This window comes from Equus caballus, chromosome 10, assembly GCF_041296265.1.
Source record: "Equus caballus isolate H_3958 breed thoroughbred chromosome 10, TB-T2T, whole genome shotgun sequence".
Lineage (NCBI taxonomy): Eukaryota > Metazoa > Chordata > Mammalia > Perissodactyla > Equidae > Equus > Equus caballus.
This window is the reverse complement of record NC_091693.1, coordinates 87393102-87414170: the sequence shown is the minus strand read 5'-3', so window position 1 is coordinate 87414170 and position 21069 is coordinate 87393102. Positions and strand designations below refer to the sequence as shown.

Sequence of the window (21069 nt, the reverse complement as noted above, 5' to 3'; positions counted from 1 at the left end):
TAAATTATTATTCTTTAAACAGGAGAGCTTTATTATCAAATATAGCCATTATAAATCATAGTCATACAACGGGTTTGTGTTAAGTGTGTCTACCTTTAAGATCTTTCAAATCTTTTTTTTTTCTTTTAAATCTTAAGTTTCAATTATCACCAATATTCACACCAATACTGCTCCTTTTTTCCAATTAATTAAGTTATAGGTCATTTTGATGGATTAAAGTGGTGAATTATTTGGTCTTCTGGTGTTAATCATTAAAATAATGCAGAGTAAATTGAAAATAGTATCGGAACAGCTTCATACTAAATTTGCATCCAAGCAAAAGAGGAAAAATGTTACAGAAATATGTGCCTTTAGTTAATTAAATCCCGTTTTCCTCTTTGGAGTTAGTTAGACGATGGAGAAGTGGTATCCAGCCAGAGTCTCCAAGTGCAATCTTGTAGCGTGAGCACAGCTAAACACACAGTGAAACGACACCATCGATTCCATGACGTCACAACTGTGTGTCGGTGTTTAACTCTCCTCTCAGCCCAGCACTACAGTCACAGTCCGATCCCTGGAAAACTATGAATTAAAGAAACAGACATTTGCAACATTAAAACCTCTAATACTTTTCTGACTGACACCCAAAGGATCAGTCATGAAGAAAGCACGACACAAAATAATACGTCTGAAACATAACGCTCAAGCCAAGCTTAAACCAGAAAAAATGAATTTCTTGTAGCTCCTTTCTTTTTTTTGTTTTTCATTTTGAACTTCAGTTCAGTGGTCTGCAGATAGGGACATGCATACTCCCGGGCTTTGCTTTCCAGAGTACTCCTTCAATGATATGTCAAAGGAAATCAATTTCTTGATTTTTAGGAAAAATCCATTTCCCAAAATTTCTTCTTCCCTATCTCCCCAGTGGTAATTGTTTTTCCACTGAAAAGAAAGCACACCTATTACCCATCAAAAAAACTTACTATGACACATGTCCCAAAGTACAAAAACCTCCAGAACACTCAGGTAACTGAAAGAACGTCAGGAATCCTGGTGTGGGCATGGTGTGGGAAATGACTCTAATGACAAGATAATAATCCTTTCATAAGCCTAGATAGTCCCAATAATTTCCTTTCAACAAAACTAAAGGAAGATCTCATCAACTTATCAGCTGACACATTATTACAAACAACTTGTTAATTCAAAGAATTGAGTGACATTGCTATTATAAAATTTCTTCGACTCCCCATCTATTTTCATTATTCTTAAGAACAATAAATTTCATCTCTTTAAAGGGTAGAAATGTATCATGTTATTCTAGAAGGAAGAGACATTCACCCACAGGTACATAATATAGGAAAAACTCACCATCCATGAAGAGGAATATTTCCAATAAATTTCACTTTTCATATTTAATACTTATTTCTAAAAATTTGTAACATATTTCTATAATTTTGATCTATTTTGTATTAATTATTGTGTTAATAACTTCAATGAGAAAAAATACTTTGAAGCTCTTAGCAGAAATAAAAAGAAACCTAAAATTTCAATTTAAGGTCATTTTTTTTCAGAGCAGTATGATACAGTGATCAATAAAAGACTTTCCAGCCTAAAAACGCATTACAGTAGGATAAAGTACTAAGTTCAAGGTGAAAAAGAAACTATGACATTTATGTTAAATACGTTATTCTTATATTTTTTAAATGGATGATGACGAGTATCAAATAAGAAAGGCATTAAAATTTCACTGGAAATATTTAAAAGTGATGTGTTCTATTTTAAATGTTAGAGTTTATAATACAATAGAAATTGCATTCTTTGCTATCATTTAAATTTACGGTGAAACAAATGTTAGATTTTGACTTATAAATGGAACAAAGTACTTAGTTTTTCAACTTAATTTAAAGGCTACACAAGCGAGAAAGTTTGAACACCACGCCATAGTTCTCTCTTATTCCCACTGGGTACCACCTCACAAAAGGGGTCCATTTTTAACTCTGGCATTTTTTACTGAGGGTTACTCCATTTCGTCCAGTTTCTCCTAAAACATTTTTAAAAAATCATTTCAGTTGGTTTTGATTAGAAATCATTAAGATAGAAAGATTGGGGAGCGTGGAAGCTTTATTTCATTGCTCTTCTTGGTTTGTTACGTAACTAATCCAAGATAATACGGTCGTGCCCCTGTATCTATAGTTTCACTTTCCACAGTTTCAGTCACCCGAGGTCAGCTGCCATCCTGGAGGCCGGTGCTCCTCCTTCTAAGCTAGAAGCATAAGGTCCACAGTAGCCCAAGCCTGGGTCCCAATGTCTACATCGTTCCCCCTTTCCTCTCATCACATAGGCGCTGTGTCATCTCACGTCATCACAGGAAGAAGGTGAGGAGAGTACAAGAAGAGCTGTTGAGAGAGACCACATTCACATAACTTTCATCACTGTATGTTGTCATATTCTATTATTAATTATTGTTGTTAATCTCTTACTGTGCATAAATGACTTATTAAACTTTATTGACATAGGTACGCTTATATAGTAAAAACATAGACCATGGGGTTCGGTACTATCCACGGTTTCGGGCATCCACTGGGGGTCTTAGTACATATCTGCCGTGGATAAGGGGGGGACGACTGCATTCTTCAATAAAGCATTTATTTTAGAAGAGGACACGAGGGAGCAAAACTCAGAGAAACCGAGAGAAGAGAGAACACAAAAAATAAAAATACGAGAGCCACCACATCATTGCTGATGTTGGAAATGGTGGCTTATGGTGGAGCGTATTTTTTAAAGAACATAATTTTCCCATTTAGGGAAATTATGAGGTCAGGATTTAAACAACTGGTTGGAAGGAAATGGGCATATTTCCCTCTCGAATTCACACAAAGTACTCCCTTGTGGTCAGAGAGCTAGGGTGCTGGAGCTGCTTGCAAAGGCAAGAAAAGCCATAGGAATCCTACAAAGTATAGGGCATGGCTCCTCGGCAGATCAAGTGGTGAAAACTCTGTGGCCCGCATGTTGACCTCCTCCAGAGCTGCCAGGAATTCTCTGGTAAGAGTTTCAAGATCTCCATGAGTCTCTCAACCCTGGGGCTAGCACGTTAGGTGGTTCAGGAAGAGCTCGTCAAATGGAAAGTGTGCCTGGAGAGGCGCAGGGTTTAAATCCAACAGCAAAGGGAGTTAAATGACAGCTCCAGTGGGAAAACGTGTGGCAGCGGCAGAAACAGGGAGGGGGCAGGAGACAGGCATGGCAGTGTCCACGCGGTAGGGCTGAGACATTTCCATTGATTGCCTCTATTAATCCAAGTCCACTGCACCCAGATACACTTCAGCATTTGTCCTTCACGGTCTTGTCATGACTCTCTGTGCCGCCATGAACACTATCTGCAGATTTCATCTGGGTCAGGCAAGTTCTGACAGACAGCCCTGGTGATTTAATACTGTGGGAAATACAAGTTCCAGCGGGTGTGGACAGTGATCTCCCAGCAAGGCCAAAATTTCCTCAGTCCATGCAGCATAGAGAAGACCTTAAAGACATGTGCAGACTCTGACATTTACAGAAGCACATGTCGCTCTGACTTAGCCCTGGAATGATGGGGTTGGGGTGGAATAACAGAGGTCCGGGAGAATTGTCTCAGAGCCTGGAAACTGCAGCAGCTGTGCTCGCTGTAGAAGCGTTCACTGCATCTCTGAACACCCTGTGGATTCCTCACAAGCAAACAGCATGAAGCATCCCCTATGGCTCTATCATCAGGGTGGGGCATAACAAGGACACCCAGAGAGAGCCACCACTTCTTCACTGTGGCTTATAGCGATAACTTGATTTTCCTTGGGAGAGAAATTAGGCCCTCTCATTAAAAAATCAGTGATTTTAAGAAAACTTCCACCTGTCATTATAAACATCAACATATTAAACCCCCATGTGATGGTTTGTATCTCTGTCCTCTTTACTTATAAACTGGAATAGAGCTTTTTCATTCCTCCTGCTTTGGGCACTCACAGCTTCTTTCCAGGGAACATGGAGGCTGGTAGATTCTGGCATCATTTTGCTCCTAAGTCAGGCAAGGGGAGAGAGAGTTTTACCCTCTCAGCAAATTCCATTTTGCTGCAAGCACCATTTTCAGATTTTTATTTCACTCTCTCTGGACCTGAAAACCTGTGATTTTATGGTTCTGAAATCCTTGTTAAAATGATATTCTCCTTATTTTTGAACTGACAGGTTCCAGATTGGGAGGTTGAACCATCCTTGTCAAAACACTTGTCAATTGCTGCAACATCCAGTTTGTCAATATTAGATAAACCAAGGCACCAATTCTTGAATTCTTTCCATTAGATCAAAAAAGAAGAGAAGCTTTTGGCAATGATACATTAGTTTTGGAAACATCAGATGTAGGGTTTCCCTGACACCAAGTTCTCATCAGAGACTGAGGGCAGTGTCTTTTTCAGTACTCAGTTCATTGCTCGCTGACTGGCTAAACCGCCTGAGGGCTCGCTCGGCTGCTGAATTGAATGCTTGCCTAGGACAGGCTTTCAGTGTGGATCCTGGGATCCTTTAGCCAAACCTTTGACAGTTCAGACCGAGCACGTATAACTGTGCTTTGTGTGACTGTCCCATCTTCTCGCTGGCAAAATCCACCACTTTCTATGACAGCCGGAGCCACTCGTTCTCATCTGAGGCCAACATGGCTCTGATGACCCCAGCGATGATACTCCCCAAATCCCACCAAATAATTCCAAGAGGCCATCATGATGAAAGGTAGCAAGGTGAGGAGGGGGGAGGGGTTTCCGAGGTAATGACTCGGGGACGGAAGTAGATCAAGACAACCTGTGCTAACCCCTCTACAAAAAGAAAATGAAAGAATGTCCCTTCCCCCACCCCCTCCTCATGGCCACCAGAGCAAAAGGCCACATGGAACCCTCTGCTCCACCCCAACCCATTTCAAATGCCCATGGCGGGAAGGGCCACGGGAGGACTGGTCTGTGGCATAGATTATTTAGCCTCAAAAAATTGGATTCACAAAATTTATCTTGTATTTGTCCAAGGGCAGGTCATTACAAAAGCTTCACCAGAATTAGACAGCCGTCGCTCTACTCAGAGCCAGATCCCAGTCTTGCAAAGCTCAAGACAAGGTTACCTGGGTATTGCACTGGCCTCATTGAGAGCAAAGGGACCCCACCAAGGATATAATCTTCAAGAAACTAGTGAAAGTCTTTTGAGGTGGGCGGGGGAGGGACATGCAATTTTATTTGTGAATTCCCTATTACTTAGAACAATAACAATCATGTTTCTTTTGTTGCATTATCTTCCATGCCCAAAAAGTAACCCTATATAGATTCACTTGGAGAAGATAGTCAAGAAAAAGAAACTTTTTTCTAGCTCTCTTCTGTAATTAAATTACTTTTTCTTACTTTAAAACAGCAAATTTACAACAAGCAGATGTTTTCTGTACAGAGTATCTTCTTGTCTTGAGAACCAAGCCGTTAAATTAGAAACATAGCTGGCTGTTTGATTCTCTTCTTTTTTTGAGGAAGATTAGCCCTGAGCTAACATCAGCTGCCAATCCTCCTCTTTTTGCTGAGGAAGACTGGCCCTGAGCTAACACCTGTGCCCATCTTCCTCTACTTTATATGTGGGATGCCTGCCACAGCATAGCTTGACAAGCAGTGCGTAGGTCCACACCCGGGACGTGAACAGCGGACCCTGGGTGGCCCAAGCAGAACATGTGCACTTAACTGCTGCGCCACCAGGCTGGCCCCTGTTTGATTCTTGAATATGCGGCCCAAGTGGTTGCTGATGAGTGGGGCACCTCCCTGGCTTCTTTTTTTTTTTTTTTTTTTTTAAAGATTTTATTTTTTTCCTTTTTCTCCCCAAAGCCCCCCGGTACATAGTTGTGTATTCTTCGTTGTGAGTTCCTCTAGTTGTGGCATGTGGGACGCTGCCTCAGCGTGGTCCGTCGAGCAGTGCCATGTCCGCGCCCAGGATTCGAACCGACGAAACACTGGGCCGCCTGCAGCGGAGCGCGCGAACTTAACCACTCGGCCACGGGGCCAGCCCCACCTCCCTGGCTTCTTGCTTCTTACCCACCATGGTCTCCTGTGCACCAGGACAACGCAGCTGGTTGGTCTATAAATGCTGGCTCTCCAATACAAGGTGACTTTGTCAGCAGGGAGCTGGGGTTGGGGCAGCTCCTAACTCCTTCTTTCCTCAGAATCAAAGGTCCTTCTACCACACATTTATTTACTCATTAACAAATATTTATTGAGCCACCACCAAGAGCACACCGTGATTAAAAAGCATGAGTTCCGGAGCCTGACTGCCAGGGCTCAGTGCCATCTCTGGCCACTTAGGAGCTCTGTGACCTTGGCAAATTATTAACTCCTTAAGCCTCAGTTTCTTCTTCTAGGAAAGACAAGAGTAACAGTTCCTGTCTTGTAGGATTTTGTGATTAAAGGAGATAAAGTTTGTAAAGGGCTCAGTCCACGTAAGAACTCGCAGCTCTTTTATTAGGCAAACTTGGTCTGAGGGCTGTGAGCACGAGGTAAGTTAACTCGCCTGTCTCCTGCCCTTTCTAGTCCCACCAGGCATGTCCTATAATGTTCCCTGTCACTCTCAGTTAGTGAAAAGTCCTCTGATCAGTTTTCGTGCCAAGAAGAGTCTCCTTTCAGAAATTCAAATGTTTAGTCTAGTTTAATAATCAAATCTTGAAGCTCTATTTAATTTAGAGCTTCTCTCTACCCAGCTTGCCCCAGGCTGGGAAACCCAAGTGGGAGAAGTGACAGGAGCGGGCTTCCTTCCTCCCGGCCTCCCAGCTCTATTTCCTACCCACTCCTTAGTTGTGATGCTGGACTTCTCCAAGGTCAGTGGCAAAGGAGATGACAGGAAAGGGCCCGGACGTCGAGCAGGTAGAGCCGGGGTCTGGCACCGAGGCTCTGTGCTTGGCAGATGTCCAAAGCTGCCTCTCTGGCGGGTGGCCCCAGCCGCTGCCCCTCCCATTTGCATTTCTCAGGCCTGTGTCACATACCAGCGCTGTATGACCCTCCCTGTACCTCCAGGGACGATTGTCAAGGCTCTCAGTGTTTCTCCTGGACCCTTTCTCACTTGGCTGAAGGTGAGGAGAAGGGACATCCGTTCTCTCTTCTGCCAAGGAAGGACCTGCTCAGCTCTCCAACCACAGACCACGCAGGACCAGGGCAGGATCCGCGGGCTGGCCCTCGGTTCCAATGGGCTTTTGATAATTTTGCCGTCCCCCTCCCCGCCTTTGCTTTCTCCTAGTGCCCTGGCTGCTGCTGAGCGAGATTTTTCCTGGTGGAATTCGCGGACGAGCCATTGCCTTAACTTCCATCATGAACTGGGGCATCAACCTCCTCATCTCTCTGACATTTTTGACTGTGACGGGTAAGAAATCATTATTTTCCTCTAGTGCCTTTGTGCTCGCAGGGCAACTGTCAGGAAAGCACACTCACCTAAAAGATGTTGCATTGTGGACCTTTTCAAACACATTCGAAAGTAAAGAGAAGGGCAAGGAATCTGACGTGCCGACCACCCAACTTCAGCAGTTCTCCACCTTCACTCATTTGTAAGCCCACTTACTCTTTTCGAGCATATTGCTTTGAGTCACATCTCAGACATCATGCTGTTTTGTCTATAAAATTTCAACATGGACCTCTAAAAGATCAGGCATTTAAAAGCTATAATCACAATATTAACACCTAAAAATATTAATCATAATCCCTTGGTATCACGTAGCCAGTCTGTGTTCACATTCTTCCAATTGTCTTACAATTATTTTTTATACTTTGAATCATGATCCAAATACACAATTTACAATTGATTAATACGGGCCTTGTAATTGGTGGGTTTCATCTCCATTTCTCCCCCTCCTCTCCACACTATCTTTTTAATGAAGAAACTGGGTCATTTTTCCCATAATTCTCCCCTGGCAGGGTTTTCCTGAGTGTGGTCCTATCTCACGACTCCTGTCCCCTGTGTTTCCTGCAAACTGCCACTTAGATCCAGAGGCTGGAGGGTTTCAGATTTTCTGGTTGGTTTCACAGGTGCTGGCGTGTGTCCTGCCCCCAGAGGCTCGTCCCGTCACTTGTCTCCCACTTTGTCGTGTTGCTTCCTTGGGGAATCTTTGCCCAGACCCGCTGTTTCCATTCTGTCGTTCCTTCTACGTTTGCCTAAGCGCTACTCCTCGAAGGAGAAACTTAATTTGCCTGTCTTGAAATATGAATCATTTAAGAAAGGGGAGATAAATACTTGAAACTTTCTCTTTATTTTCTAGCTTTCAAAATAATGAGATGGCTCCCAGCAACTTCCAAAATTGACCAATGACTTGAGTTTTCATTCTTTCCTTGTTTATATATATAATATATAAATATTAAATAATATATATAACATACAAATTTTCAAAAGTTGATGTATACTCAAGAAAGTATGTATCTGGGGCCGGCTCCACGGCCGAGTGGTTAAGTTCGCGCGCTCCGCTGCGGCGGCCCAGGGTTCGGATCCCGGGCGCGGACATGGCGCCGCTTGTCAGGCCACATTGAGGCGGCATCCCACGTCCCACAACTAGAAGGACCTGCAACTAAGATATACAACTATGTACGGGGTGGGGGGGGGCGGGTTGGGGAGATAAAGCAGAACAAAAAGATTGGCAACAGTTGTTAGGCCAGGTGCCAATCTTTAAAAAAAAAAAAAGTATGTATCTATATATAGTACTTCTGAATCTTGTCAGCCCCCTTTTTTCTAGTACATATACTTTTGGAAATTAACTTTTGGGGTTATTGATTAAGTATGATTTGGGTTTTTACATAAAATTTTCAAATGTTTATATCCCACACCTCTCCTACTCTGATCACATACATGGACGTGTGCCCTCCACATTCACACACACACACACACACACACACACACACACACCCCTCTTACCTGCTGTTTGGTGTGGAGAAAGAGAACTATAAAAGAAAGAACGGAAATGATGAGGGATGAAAAAGACACACACCTCTGGCAAGGATGGCTAACGTGTAGGATGAGCTAACGAAGATTCAGAAGCTCTCCCGCACTGGCTCTTAAACAGATGTTGGGAAAGCATATCTGCTTAAAAAGAAAACCTGGAATGGTCTCAAACCTGTAGATGACGTTTCATTGGACTAAGTTTGAAATTCTATACTTATTTTCAAAAATCAATTTTCCAAGTAAAGAATGCAAGGGTTCTGCTTGGCCGCAAGCCCTGGGAGCCAAGTCCTGTATTGCAACTTCAGCTGTATCAATAAAAGCGGAGTGTTCTGGAGGAAAAGCTCACTCTGCATGGTCATGACACAGCTGCAGGACTGTGCTCTGCTCTGAGCAAGATATTTTAAAAGGGTTCTTTAAACATGTTAAGAGGGTTGCCGTGTGTCCACCGAGGGAGGGCCATATGGATGACACGGGCATGTGACCTGCAGCCTGTGAAGGACAGAGTGAGTTCAGGACGTTAGGCTCGGAGAGGGGAGGCTGAGGGAAGGGACAGAGGAGATGCAGACACCTGTGCGACTGTCATGGAGATGGCAGGGGAGAGCTGGTCCAGGGGACCAGGCAGAACCTCTGAGCAGCAGGTCCTGAAGGGTGGACTTGGACTTCGGAATCCGTCAGGAATCCCTTTAGAACAGGCAGAGCTGGCTCACAACGCAGCGAGAAGCTTTGCAAAGTGGTAAGCTCCCTATCATTGAAAGTGCTCAGACAGAGCAGGGGACAAGTTTGATGAGAGGCCCTGTATGGTTTTTTTCACTGTCTACATTCTGGTTTCATGCTCCAGAGAGGGAAGAATACAAGCACTGTATTAAACATTCATTTGGGCAAAACCGTGAGCCAGCAGCAAGAAGAGCCCTGAGGACCGGACTCTAGTCAAAACTGCCAGCGGAGGCGCAATCCTCTTCCTGCTTCTCCCAGCTCAGCACAACCGGCTGATCGTGGTTACACGTTGAGGTCCTTGCCCGCCACGTTCATGCACCAAGCTGCCTCACTAAGAACTGCTCGGCCAGTGTGCTGACCGACCCATCGTGATTGTGGATGCAGCTGGGGAGGGCCGTCTGCACTGGCACAGGCCGCAGTCGGTCTGAGCCGTGTGCAGAAAAAGCCAGCTTGCTCCTCTTGACTCTTCTCCACACTGGACTTTCTGCTGCCGAGCCAGGGGGCAGCACCTTGCAAACGGCAGGCTCCAGTGCGCTGGGGGCCATTTCTCACCAGTTAGTAGACCTTGACCTTGGCCTGTAACTACAAAGGGATGATACCTTTGGCTAGAAGTGGTCAGAGGCAAAACTAGGCTGGCAGGTGGGATCCATCAAAACCTTGAGGATCCTGCTTCTTGCTGATGCATCTTAGTAAGTTAAGCAGAACTATTCACTAGAACCATTATCACTTTTTTTTCTCTGAACCTGGGAAGAAGTATTACCGATATGCTGAAATATTGCTCATATGAAATGACTTATTCAAACTAGAGTAAAGAAGGGTGAGCTCCTTTGAAGAAAAGTCCATCTGTATAAATATGTCTTTAAAAACGTCCACCAAGTAGAAACCACGCTGCTCCAAGAGAGGAATGGCGGAGGGTGAGAAGAGATTCTTTACCTTCTGCTTTCTAGGTTTCAGTGCAGTCTCTTTCGCCATGAGCGCATGTATTGCCATTTTGAAAAGAAAAGCGTGCTTCCCAAGAAGATGCCACTGGGTTTAAATCGTGTACTTGCAAGACTGCTGTCGACTTTATCAGAGAAAGCTGGCATAGGTTGTACAAATGAAACTGTCAGCGGCTGGCTTTGTGTATTTTTAATTTGTAATTGCTATTTCCCTGGATCCTACCCGTGCGTTTGAAAATACCAATGTTTTTATGTACGTTCTAAGAATTGGCCGTCCACAGGCAGGATCAAAGCAACGCATAGCGCGTGTCTAATCAATTTCTTCTGTCCTTGACAGATCACATTGGTCTGCCGTGGGTGTGCTTCTTCTATACAATCATGAGTCTGGCGTCCCTGGCCTTTGTTGTTGTGTTTATACCTCAGACAAAGGGATGCTCTTTGGAACAAATATCGACGGAGCTGGCGAAAGCGTAAGTGTTACGTGCTTTGCTCTCTGAACAACACTCTGGTCAAAAGTGCAGCTTTTGTATGCAAGTAAATAATAATATCTGCACTTATTTTCGGATATTCCCTTTGGTGTGGAACTGTATGTCAAAGCATAATTCCAGTTTCCCTGCTGTGTGTTTAATTTGGGTGACTAGCGAAGGAATCAGCATAACCAGTGCTTTCTAACAAGTGAAGCTTCAGAGCTCTCTTCAGTGATGACGGAAGCAGCCCTCCCATCTCCCAAGCGCTTCCGCACACCAGGGGTTGGTTTGGGGTTTCGGGCGGGTCCTGGAATGTCGCGCTCACCCTGCGCTAGAACCATGGGCTCCAGCTCTTCCATCTCTAGCATACGTGTAGATCTCTTTACCTGTTAAAGCTGAGACTGTTGGAAAAACTCTTGGGCTTAAATGTCTACAGTTATTCCAAATATGGCACAAAGTAAGTTTAAGAAAATAAAGACTTTCTTCTAGGAACAGGCATCTAGAAAACTGGTTAAATACACTTCACATGGAGAGACTGCTTAAGCAATCTGACCTAGAAGTGGGCCGAGAACACTCCCCTCTTCCCTCAGTTGCAGAACTCAGCTCTGCCGGGCGGACACTGTGGCCTGGAGAGGGCGTGATGCACGGGGGCAGGAAGGAGGGAAACTGCTCCCTCTTCCTAGGATTAAATCGCTACACTGGAGGGGCCGGCCCGGTGAAGCAGAGGTTAAGTACGCACATTCAGCTTCAGGGGCCCAAGGTTTGCTGGTTCAGATCCTGGGTGTGGACCTAAGCACTGCTTGACAAGCCATGCTGTGGCAGGCGTCCCATGTATAAAGTAGAGGAAGATGGGCACAGATGTTAGCTCAGGGCCAGTCTTCCTCAGCAAAAAGAGGAGGATTGGCAGCAGATGTTAACTCAGGGCTAATCTTCCTCCAAAAAAAAATTGTTACACTGGAAAATGGAAGGACACTGGTTCTTGGGTTTTAATATAATGAGAGGAAACTACAGATTTACAGTTTGTGGCTTTCTTCTAAAACTACTTTCCATACACTAGAAAGAAATGTGTGGTTGCTACAGAAGGTGTGGGCACAGTGATTCTTCTGCTTTTCTCTGAAGGAAGAGTAAACCCGATTAGGTAAACTGATGGTAGGCAGATGTGCACATATGTATTTATATAGACCAACCCGTTAATCCTGGTTCACTAAGGTGTATAGTGAATAGGACTGTGGACAATTTTCACCTTATAATTTATATACTTTTAAATGGCTTACATTTTTAAAACATTTCACTTTAGTAAGCAGAAAAACTTTTCTCTTAATTTAAGCCGTATGTTAAATATCAAATTCTAGAGCTAATTTTTGATACAGATAAGGCCCTGGGTTTTGTGTGTGTGCGAGGAAGATTGGCCCTGAGCTAACAACTGTGCCAATCTTCCTCTATCTTTTGTATGTGGGATGTCACCACAGCATGGCTTGATGAATGGTGTGTAGGTCCACACCCAGCATCCAAACCCATGAACCGCAGGCTGCCAAAGCATAACGTGCAAACTTAACCACTACACCACCGGGCCAGCCCCCTAGAGGCCCTGTTTTTAAAATTAAATGAAAATGAAAATTATTCATTTATGAAGAGAAGTATAATTGTCAGGAAGGCTAGCTCTACCCTTGTCCTGACCAGCGCACTGCCTGGCTCTTTGAAAATTGAAACCAAATGATTGGGATTCTTGGAGAGCAAGAATCTGAACAAGACTATCAAATACAAATACACGAGTCAAATAATTAACAGCCTCAGACCTTGATAACTCAGTGCAGTCGTCTGTAACTGGAAGCATCTGTGGCAGATTCGGGCCTTTTCCAGAACTGAGATGTCAGGACACTGACAACTTCCAAATCTCTTGGTCATCCTTCATTTCCCTCCTTCCCTGTAGCTTGTTCACATTGGTTGCCCGTTGAGGTATAACAAACCATTCCAAAAAGTCGTGGCTTAAAATAACAATTTGCTATTTCTCATGATTCTATGGTTTCTCGGGTGCTGCTTCTGCTCATTTCACCTGGACTTGCTCATGTGGCACCGTCGGCAGGAGGAGTGGTTGGTCTGGAAGGTCTGAGAGAGCCTCACTCACCTTGTGGCAATAGGTGCTGGCTAACCATGGGGAAGTCACGCTACACCAGTTCCACCACTTTCGCTCTTCAGCACAAGTCCCAAGGCCAGCCCAGACTCCAGCGGTGTAGAAATGGCTTCATCTCTAGAAAGGATGAAGGACAAAGAATTTAGTGCCACATTTCATCTACCACACCCATTCTTTCCTGAAATTCTCTTTTAGTTCCTATGAGACAGTCTTCTTCCCTGGATCCCTCCCACCTCACTGACTCTTACCTCCTTACTTCTCCTTCTGTTCCTACATTATAGTTATCTTTGAAGCCTTACATCCTTATGCCTTCGGGGCCAACTCAAATCCTCATCTTCAAAGCTGTGAGTTACTCTAGCCCTGGCTGGCATTCCTTTCTGCTGGATTCTCAGCATTTTCAGTCTCATTTTCTTCTATGTTGTCTTAGCTAAAACGCCTGTGGTTTCACCTCCTTAACCAGGTTATAAAGTTTTGGTTCCCAGGAATGGTCTCCGTCCATTTTCTTCCTTATGTAACCTCACAGTGCCTAGCTTAACATCGATTCCTAGCACATAATTAAAAAGTATCCACTGTTCAATTTGATGACTTGTGGACAAGGCCAATGCTGAATTCATAGTGTGTGGGGGTTAGATACGAGGATGGAAATTCCACATCCTGCATCATAGATAACAGTATCAACCACACAGGTTTGGATGTATGAACCATAAGATGTGATTTAATCTGTGGTCTAACACAATCTGTGCAATGGGAGGAGGAAGAGCTGTGTGTTCGGATGAATGAGACATACTGGCTATTCCATACCACTCCCCTCTCCACCGCTTCAGATATTATTTATGCAATTCTTTGTTGACCAGCTGCTATGGACCAGACACTGAAGTAGGAAAGAATCGAAGAGATAAGAGACAAAGAATCCATAGCTTCCTTACTTTAGGAGACAGACAAGAAAACACACAGTGTTGGCCAGCAGGAAGGAAAGTCACGTATACTGGAGGATTTCATCTATAAAAGCTTCCTGAAAGAGATAATGCCAAAGCTGAATCTTGAAGGAGTTATCTGGGCAAAGAAGTATGCGTGAGAGAGGAGGGTCACAGGCAGAGAACTGTATCCTCATCGGAGTCGCATGAAGAGGACAGGTTCTGAGTTGGGGATGAAAGGTAAGCCCAGAAGAAAGGGCAGAGAGCAGTCAGGCAGGATCTTGTCCATCTTGGGGAAGAATGTGGATTTCATCCTGAAGGCAGAGCTGGCGGGCAGGCAAACAACAGAACTGGGGGTTAAAAAGTGACCAGATTTTTGAAGGAGCACTCTGGCAAAATATGGAAACTGGAAAGGGGAGATGCTGGATGAGGGAAGCTAGGAGGAGTCTGTGGGAGGGAGCAGAAGGGAAACCTTGGGGCTCAGGGGTGGAGCAGGGCTAGAGGCTGGGCAGCTAGACTGGGGAAGACAGTTGAGGGAACTGGGATCTCTCTCTAGCTGAGAGCACTAACCCAGTACACAGTGGAGACATTCATCCACATGAGAGCCGGAAGAGGAGCAGACTGGGGAGGCAGGATTCTGGGGGGTTGGGGACAATGCTGGGTTCAGTATTGACTGCAACTGAGGCACCCTTGTGTCATGCAATGGAAGGGAAAGAAGGCAGGTGAACCCTGGGTGCTGGAGTTGAGTGGAAATGTCCGTGTTGGAGATAATTTGGTCCTCAACCCATAGGTACAAAATTATGGAAGCAGGGGCAGACCCACATTTTGTGGAGCCTAAGCTTTTGAGGGCCGTCTTTAAGAAAAATAATACAAATTATGAATGTAAAGTTAGGCCTGACTCTGTGGGTCCTGTAGGGGCTGTGCAGGTGAGGGGCCCTGGAGCTGAAGTTTCCTTTATGGAAAGTTTATGGCTTCATGGAAATCCACCTTGTGTATATGCACTTTTGAGCTACCCATCTACTAGCTGGGGGAGCAAAATTCCTTCAGAAAGGAAGGTTGCTAAAATTCTTGTGAGCGATATGAACAAAAACTGAAGCAGGGAGAAAGTCACAAGGAATTAATTGCAGGAAGCTAAGGGCCTACTTCATTATCAGTCCTTACTGCTCCCTTTCTAAAAACTCCACTTGAAAGTGGAACGTTCTGTACATGTTCAGGTTAAGAAACTCTTAGACCTATTTTTCATATGGGGCTGTCAGAATGTATCCAATTGCAAACTAAATGAAAATTTGAAGACAAAACGTAAGGAAAGCCAACCTTTCCATCCAGTGGACTCTAGAATAAGACATTCCCTAAGAACACATGATTCAGGCACCTACAACTCAACAAAATGTATTCATTCAGAATTCAGGGTGGGGAAGGAATCTGTCTAAATTCGTAAAACTGAATTATGAAATGTTTTTGAAAGAATCGCATTTCTCTTACTTTATTTCTTATTGAGTTTACAATAGTTTACATCATTGTAAAATTTCAGTTGTACGTTATTTCTTGTCTGTCACCACAGAAGTGCTCCCCTTCACCCCCTGTGCCCACTTCCCACCCCTCTTCCCTTGGTAACCCCTGAACTGTTTTCTTTGTCCATGTGTTTGTTTGTATTCTACATATGAGTGAAATCATATGGTGTTTGTCTTTCTCGGTCTGGCTTATTTCACTTAGCGTAATACCCTCCAGGTCCAACCATGTTGTTGCAAATGGGATGAATGTCTTTTTTTCTGGCTCAGTAGTATTCCATGGTATATATATACCACATCTTCTTTATCTGATCATCAGTCGATGGGCACTTGGATTGTTTCCAGGTCTTGGCTATTGTGAATAGTGCTGCAATGAACATAGGGGTGCATATGTTACTTTGGATTGTTGATTTCAAGTTGTTTGGATAAATACCCAGTAGTGGGATATCTGGGTCATATGGTATTTCTATTTTTAGTTTTTTGAGGAATCTCCATACTGTTTTCCATAGTGGCTGCACCAGTTTGCATTCCCACCAGCAGTAAACGAGGGTTCCCTTTTCTCCAGACCCTCTCCAACATTTGTTCTTTTTAGTCTTAGTGATTATAGCCATTTTAACAGGTGTAAGGTGGTATCTTAGTGTAATTTTGATTTGCATTTCCCTGATGACTAGTGATGTTAAATATCTTTTTATGTGCTTATTGGCCATCTGTATATCTTCTTTGGAAAAATGTCTGTTGATATCCTCTTCCGATTTTTTGATTGGGCTGTTTGTTTTTCTCTTGTTCAGTTGTGTGAGTTCCTTATATATTATGGAGATTAACCCCTTGTTGGATATATGATTTGCAAATATTTTCTCCCAATTGGTGGGTTGTCTTTTTGTTTCGATCCTGTTTTCCCTTTCTGCTCCATTCTCCTTCTCTTCTCCTTCTGTAATACCTATAATTCTTATGTTTCATTTCCTAACCGAGTCAGATACTTCTTGGAGACTTTCTTCATTTATTTTTAGTCTTAGGTCTCTCTCCTCCTCTATCTGGAGCATTTCAACATGTCTATCCTCGATTATGCTGCTTCGGTCCTCTATGATGTCTGCTCGAGCGTTCAGAGAATCCATATTTTGTTTTATCTCATCCATTGTGTCTTTCATCTCCAATATTTCTGATTAATTCTTCTGTAGAGTTTCAATCTCTTTTGTGAAGTAGCTCCTGAACTCATTGAATTGTTTCTCTACATTCTCTTATAATTCATTGAGTCTTTTGATGATAGTCATTTTGAATTCCCTGTCATTTAGATTATATATTTCTGCGTCCTCAGGACTGAATTCTGGGTACTTGTCATTTTCTATCTACTCTGGAGATTTAACATAATAATGTAATTTTTGATACAGCTAGAGGGCATGACTTTGTTCTTTCACATCCTAGTATTATTTGGTTGCAGTTCCCACCTATCACCACTGGGTGGGGGTCAAGAGCCCCATATTCCGAGGCCTCTGCCTTCTGCCAGGATCCCAGGCACTGGGGCTGGTATAGAGCAGGGTGGGTTGGGAGAGAGGCACTTTCTCCTGCGTGCTCTTGGGGTTTTCTTGCTCTGCCCTTGCTATCTGCTCTCCTGAGGTGTGGGCTTGATGAGGTCACCCTGAGTTAGCTTTCACCTCTGTAGGAGTTTTCCCCTAAGCTGTGAGGGACCTTGGGGATCTTGGATGTTTCTGCAAACGGGCATCCCCTCCCCCCTTCTTTCACTCTCAGAAGCTGAGCGGTCCCAGATTGCAGTCTTTGGGGAGGGAGTGAAGTCTTCTCTTACCGTGTTCTACCTCCTCTGAGGGGGTCTCCAGCCTCTCTGCCCTCCAAGCTGTGGCTGTGTGGGTCTCTTGGACATCTTTTGTGTTATGTGGATGTCCTCTGTTGGAGTATGAAGGTCTTTTTCATTCTATGGTGGAGGGGAGAGATCGCTGGGAGAACTCACTCCACCATGATGCTGACATCACTCTCTGTTATCTTTGAGTTTTGCAATTACTCAAACTTAAATCCAGACTCTCTCCAAGAAAGTTATAAATGGTAAATTAGGAGATCCAGAGGCCAGAGTGCTGCGGGGCCCCAGCAGATGACAGACGCCAGGAGGTTGGTGTGAAGAGCACAGCTAGATAAGGATGCTGATGCAGAGGATGATGAAAGACGAGTTGGCAACATCCTTCTACATTTTAAACTCATGTGTAGCAGCAGCTACAGTATCTACTAGGGGGTATGTTGTGGGGAAGCCCAGTTCTGAGGGCAGAAAGGAAACAAAGTGTGCTTTCTGAGATCTTCACTCCTATTGATGCAACTCTGGAGAGCCTGGGCTTGTCTTAGCAGGAAGCAGCAGGCTGGAGAAGCTTTTAACATGGAAATGTAAGCAGCCTGGATTGTGTAAATTAACCAAAGTATGTATGAAGTATGTATGTTAAACAAGGTTCCCTGGAAGGAAATGTCAGAGATAAAAATAAAAACAAAGTAAAATACATAATGGTATTGAAAAGTTCTCAAACTAGTTAAGTAAATGCGGGGTGATGGAAAGCTCTGGGACTTGCGAGGACACAGAAGCTGAAGTGACCTTGAAGAATGAGGAAGGACACTGCCGGGTTAAGGGTGTCTTTAAGAATTTAGCAGTTAATGAAACAATGAAGCAACTGTTGTCACCAGGGGAACAGACGGTCCTGAGGTGTATTCCCCAATGATTTTCCAAAGAGTAAGAAAGGAAACTATTTATAATATCAAGTTCACTGCCAAGTTGATACTTCACATTGCTTACCATTTTCCTTTCTCATATTTGGAGCTGAGGTCTTTTATTTCTATTTCTACAAGGCTGAGACAACAAACATTCTTCCAAGGTGGTTAAGCTTCTTATAAACTAAACAGTGACTGAGCGGAGAGGTCAGAAAAGACTTCAGCAATCATGTAATTTGAAAGGATCTTATTTTGAACTTCTGCCCTGCCAGCTACAAACTCAAAATGGGACATCTGCCATATTTGCTATTTCAGCTGTGACTGATTCTTTTCCCCAGTTGAAGTGGAAACAAATAGAGAAACGCAACAAGGTCATGTTTTGTAAACATTTTTGTTCTGAGGCTTAGATTATTTTTCACTTGCTGCAGTTAATTTTAGGTGGCCATGTCTTCATTCATTCATCCAGATTCATTTCTTCAACACATTTCCCCAGCATCTGCTCTGCACCAGATGCTACAAGAGCATGTCAGGCAACAAATGCCCTGAGAATGACACTGCGCTGATAAGATAGTAAATGATGGGGTGGGGCTGCTTTCGATTGGCTGACCTGAGGTCATTCTGAGAGGTAACATTTAAGATAAAATCTGGGTGATGATAAAGTCCAACCCCACAAAGATAGGGGGGAAAACAATTCAGGCCAAGAGAACAGCTAGTGCAAAGGTTGAATCAGAAACGCGCCTGACCCGTTCTGGGAACGGGAAGTGACCAGGGGACTTGGATCTGAGATTCCGTTAGAAAGTAGGTAGACGGTTGTGCAGGGCTTTGCAAGCTGAGGGAGTTGGGATTTCATTCCAAGTGTGATGGGAAGTTACTCAAGTATTTGAAGCAGGGGAGTGACACAATCTGATTTACTTTTTAAGGCATGTCAAGTGAGCGTCTGCAGTCACCCAGCTGAACGTGCTGAGGAGGCACACCAGCACAGGGTTGGGTCTCATTTTAAACCATGATCACTGACCTCCAGCGGCCCTCCATGCAGCCTGGCTGTCACACGTGTCCCTGGCCATTAACCGCCTCTCTCCTGGACAGCGCTCAACACCACCTTCTCTCTCTGGAAACCTCCTCACCTCCTTAGCCCTCCTCGCTCCCACTGATGGTCTTGCTTCTGACTTCACAGAGAAAATGGACACAGTCAGAGGGGAGCTTCCATAATCTCTGACATCAACCTACACATCAGTACTTGATCCAAATACACCCCCATCCCTTCCCTTCTCTGGGACGCTCTCCAACAATTTTCCCTGTGCACGCCTGCATCATCCATATTTTACCTCCTTCCTGGATCTCTACTCAGCAGCATTCAAACCTTGAGTGATTTTTTTCTCCCTCTTAAAAAAATAAAGGTCTTTGATTCCATTTTCCTTTCTAGCTTTTGTTGTTTGTCTGCTACCATTTATAGCAAAGTTCTCCTAAACTTGTCTAGATTCACTGTCCTCAATTTCTCTCTTCCCATTCTCTCAGGAACCTGCTCCAATGAGACTTTTATGGCCACTCCTCTACTGAAATTGCTCTTTTTAACATCCCAGTCTCCTCCAGGTTGCTAAGCCCAGTGATAAATCCTCATTCCCCTTCATGGCTGGCTCAGTGATGACCCCAGCATTTGACTGACTAAGCATGCCCTCCTTCCTGAAATACTTGCTTCTCTGCCCTCAGGGACTACATTGGTTGTCTCCTCCCAGTCACTCCTCCTCAGCATCTTCTGCTGGTTCCATCCTATCTTCCTACTTCCTAACTTAAAGTTTTCATGCCCTAGGGCTTAGTCCTCCAGCCACTTCTCTATGCCCCTTTACTGGCTCGTTGCTCTCAGACAAAGTTACAGCGTTTACGTAGCAGAACTCAAGGGGTTTGCCTCTTGGGGAGTGCAGAGCAGAAAAGCACAACCAAGGCAGAAGTAAGAGAAGAAAAGGTTTATTGCTTGCACAGGCAATGGAGAACCCTGGGGATAGCTCCCAAAGCAGTCTCTCCCCAAGCCTAGTGCCAGTGTAGACCTTATACATAAGAGTGCAGAGGATATGTTACCAACTTTGTAACAACTGAGCTCAATCAGGGTGCACGTGCAGGTCATTACACCACAAAATCAAGGTACCATTACATGACAGGTTCAATGCAACATACCATTACATAATGAGTTCAATGTAACATGTCACTACATAACAGGTCCATGGTAACATTTGGACATTTGGAGCTGGAGCAGTTTGCAGGGGTCTTGCTGCAACCGTGTAAATTTCACTGTAAGATGGCAACATTTGCAAGAAGGGGACATCAATTTCTGAAAAACAGAACATTTAGTTTCTCCTTATCTGGAAAACATTTGACAGTCCACATTAGCTATCGATCACATTCTCAGTAACCCTTTCCTTGCCTGGCTCCTGGTCACATTTATTCCATCTTTATGCCCTGACTCCGAAATTTACATCTCCGGGTTCAATCTCTTCTGAATTCAAGGCTTGTCTGTCAACTGTTTGCTGGACCTCTCTTTTCACATGTCTAACAGATATCTCAAACTTGCATGTTCTAAACCGAACCCTGATGCTGCCCAGACCTACTCCACTTGCTTTTCCATGCCAGCTGATGTCCACTTTATCATGGCTGCTCTGGCCACAAGCCTTGGAGTCTGCCCTCACTCTCTCTCTTACGCTCTACAGTTCCATCTATCAGAAAAGTGTGTTTGCTTATTTCAACATATGCTGAGCTGACTACCTTCCCTGCTACCCTCTGATC

At 44.1% G+C, this 21069-nt stretch overlaps 1 protein-coding gene and 1 long non-coding RNA gene across 4 annotated transcripts in view; one reads left to right on the top strand and one right to left on the bottom strand.

Moving 5' to 3' along the window:
* The window catches only part of SLC2A12 (solute carrier family 2 member 12), a 61766-nt gene that overhangs the window by 31209 nt on the left and 9488 nt on the right, over nt 1-21069 (top strand). The window contains exons 3-5 of one of the 2 annotated variants that reach the window (XR_011422254.1): nt 2318-2410; nt 7240-7362; nt 10915-11047. Coding sequence is in view for 1 of the 2 variants with exons in the window: in XM_001504376.5 (XP_001504426.3) it covers nt 7240-7362; nt 10915-11047 (256 nt within the window). In the remaining variant the exon portion in view is untranslated. The remainder of the gene's footprint in view (nt 1-2317; nt 2411-7239; nt 7363-10914; nt 11048-21069) is intronic. The other variant, XM_001504376.5, reaches the window with a different exon arrangement.
* Nucleotides 726-20617, bottom strand: LOC111775385 (uncharacterized). Of its 2 annotated transcripts, XR_011422255.1 has the most exons (4): nt 20464-20617; nt 19310-19460; nt 13170-13292; nt 726-2372 (listed from the first exon to the last, which is right to left on the bottom strand). It is a non-coding gene; the product is annotated as an uncharacterized lncRNA (long non-coding RNA). The 2 variants fall into 2 exon arrangements; XR_002811051.2 differs by lacking the exon at nt 19310-19460.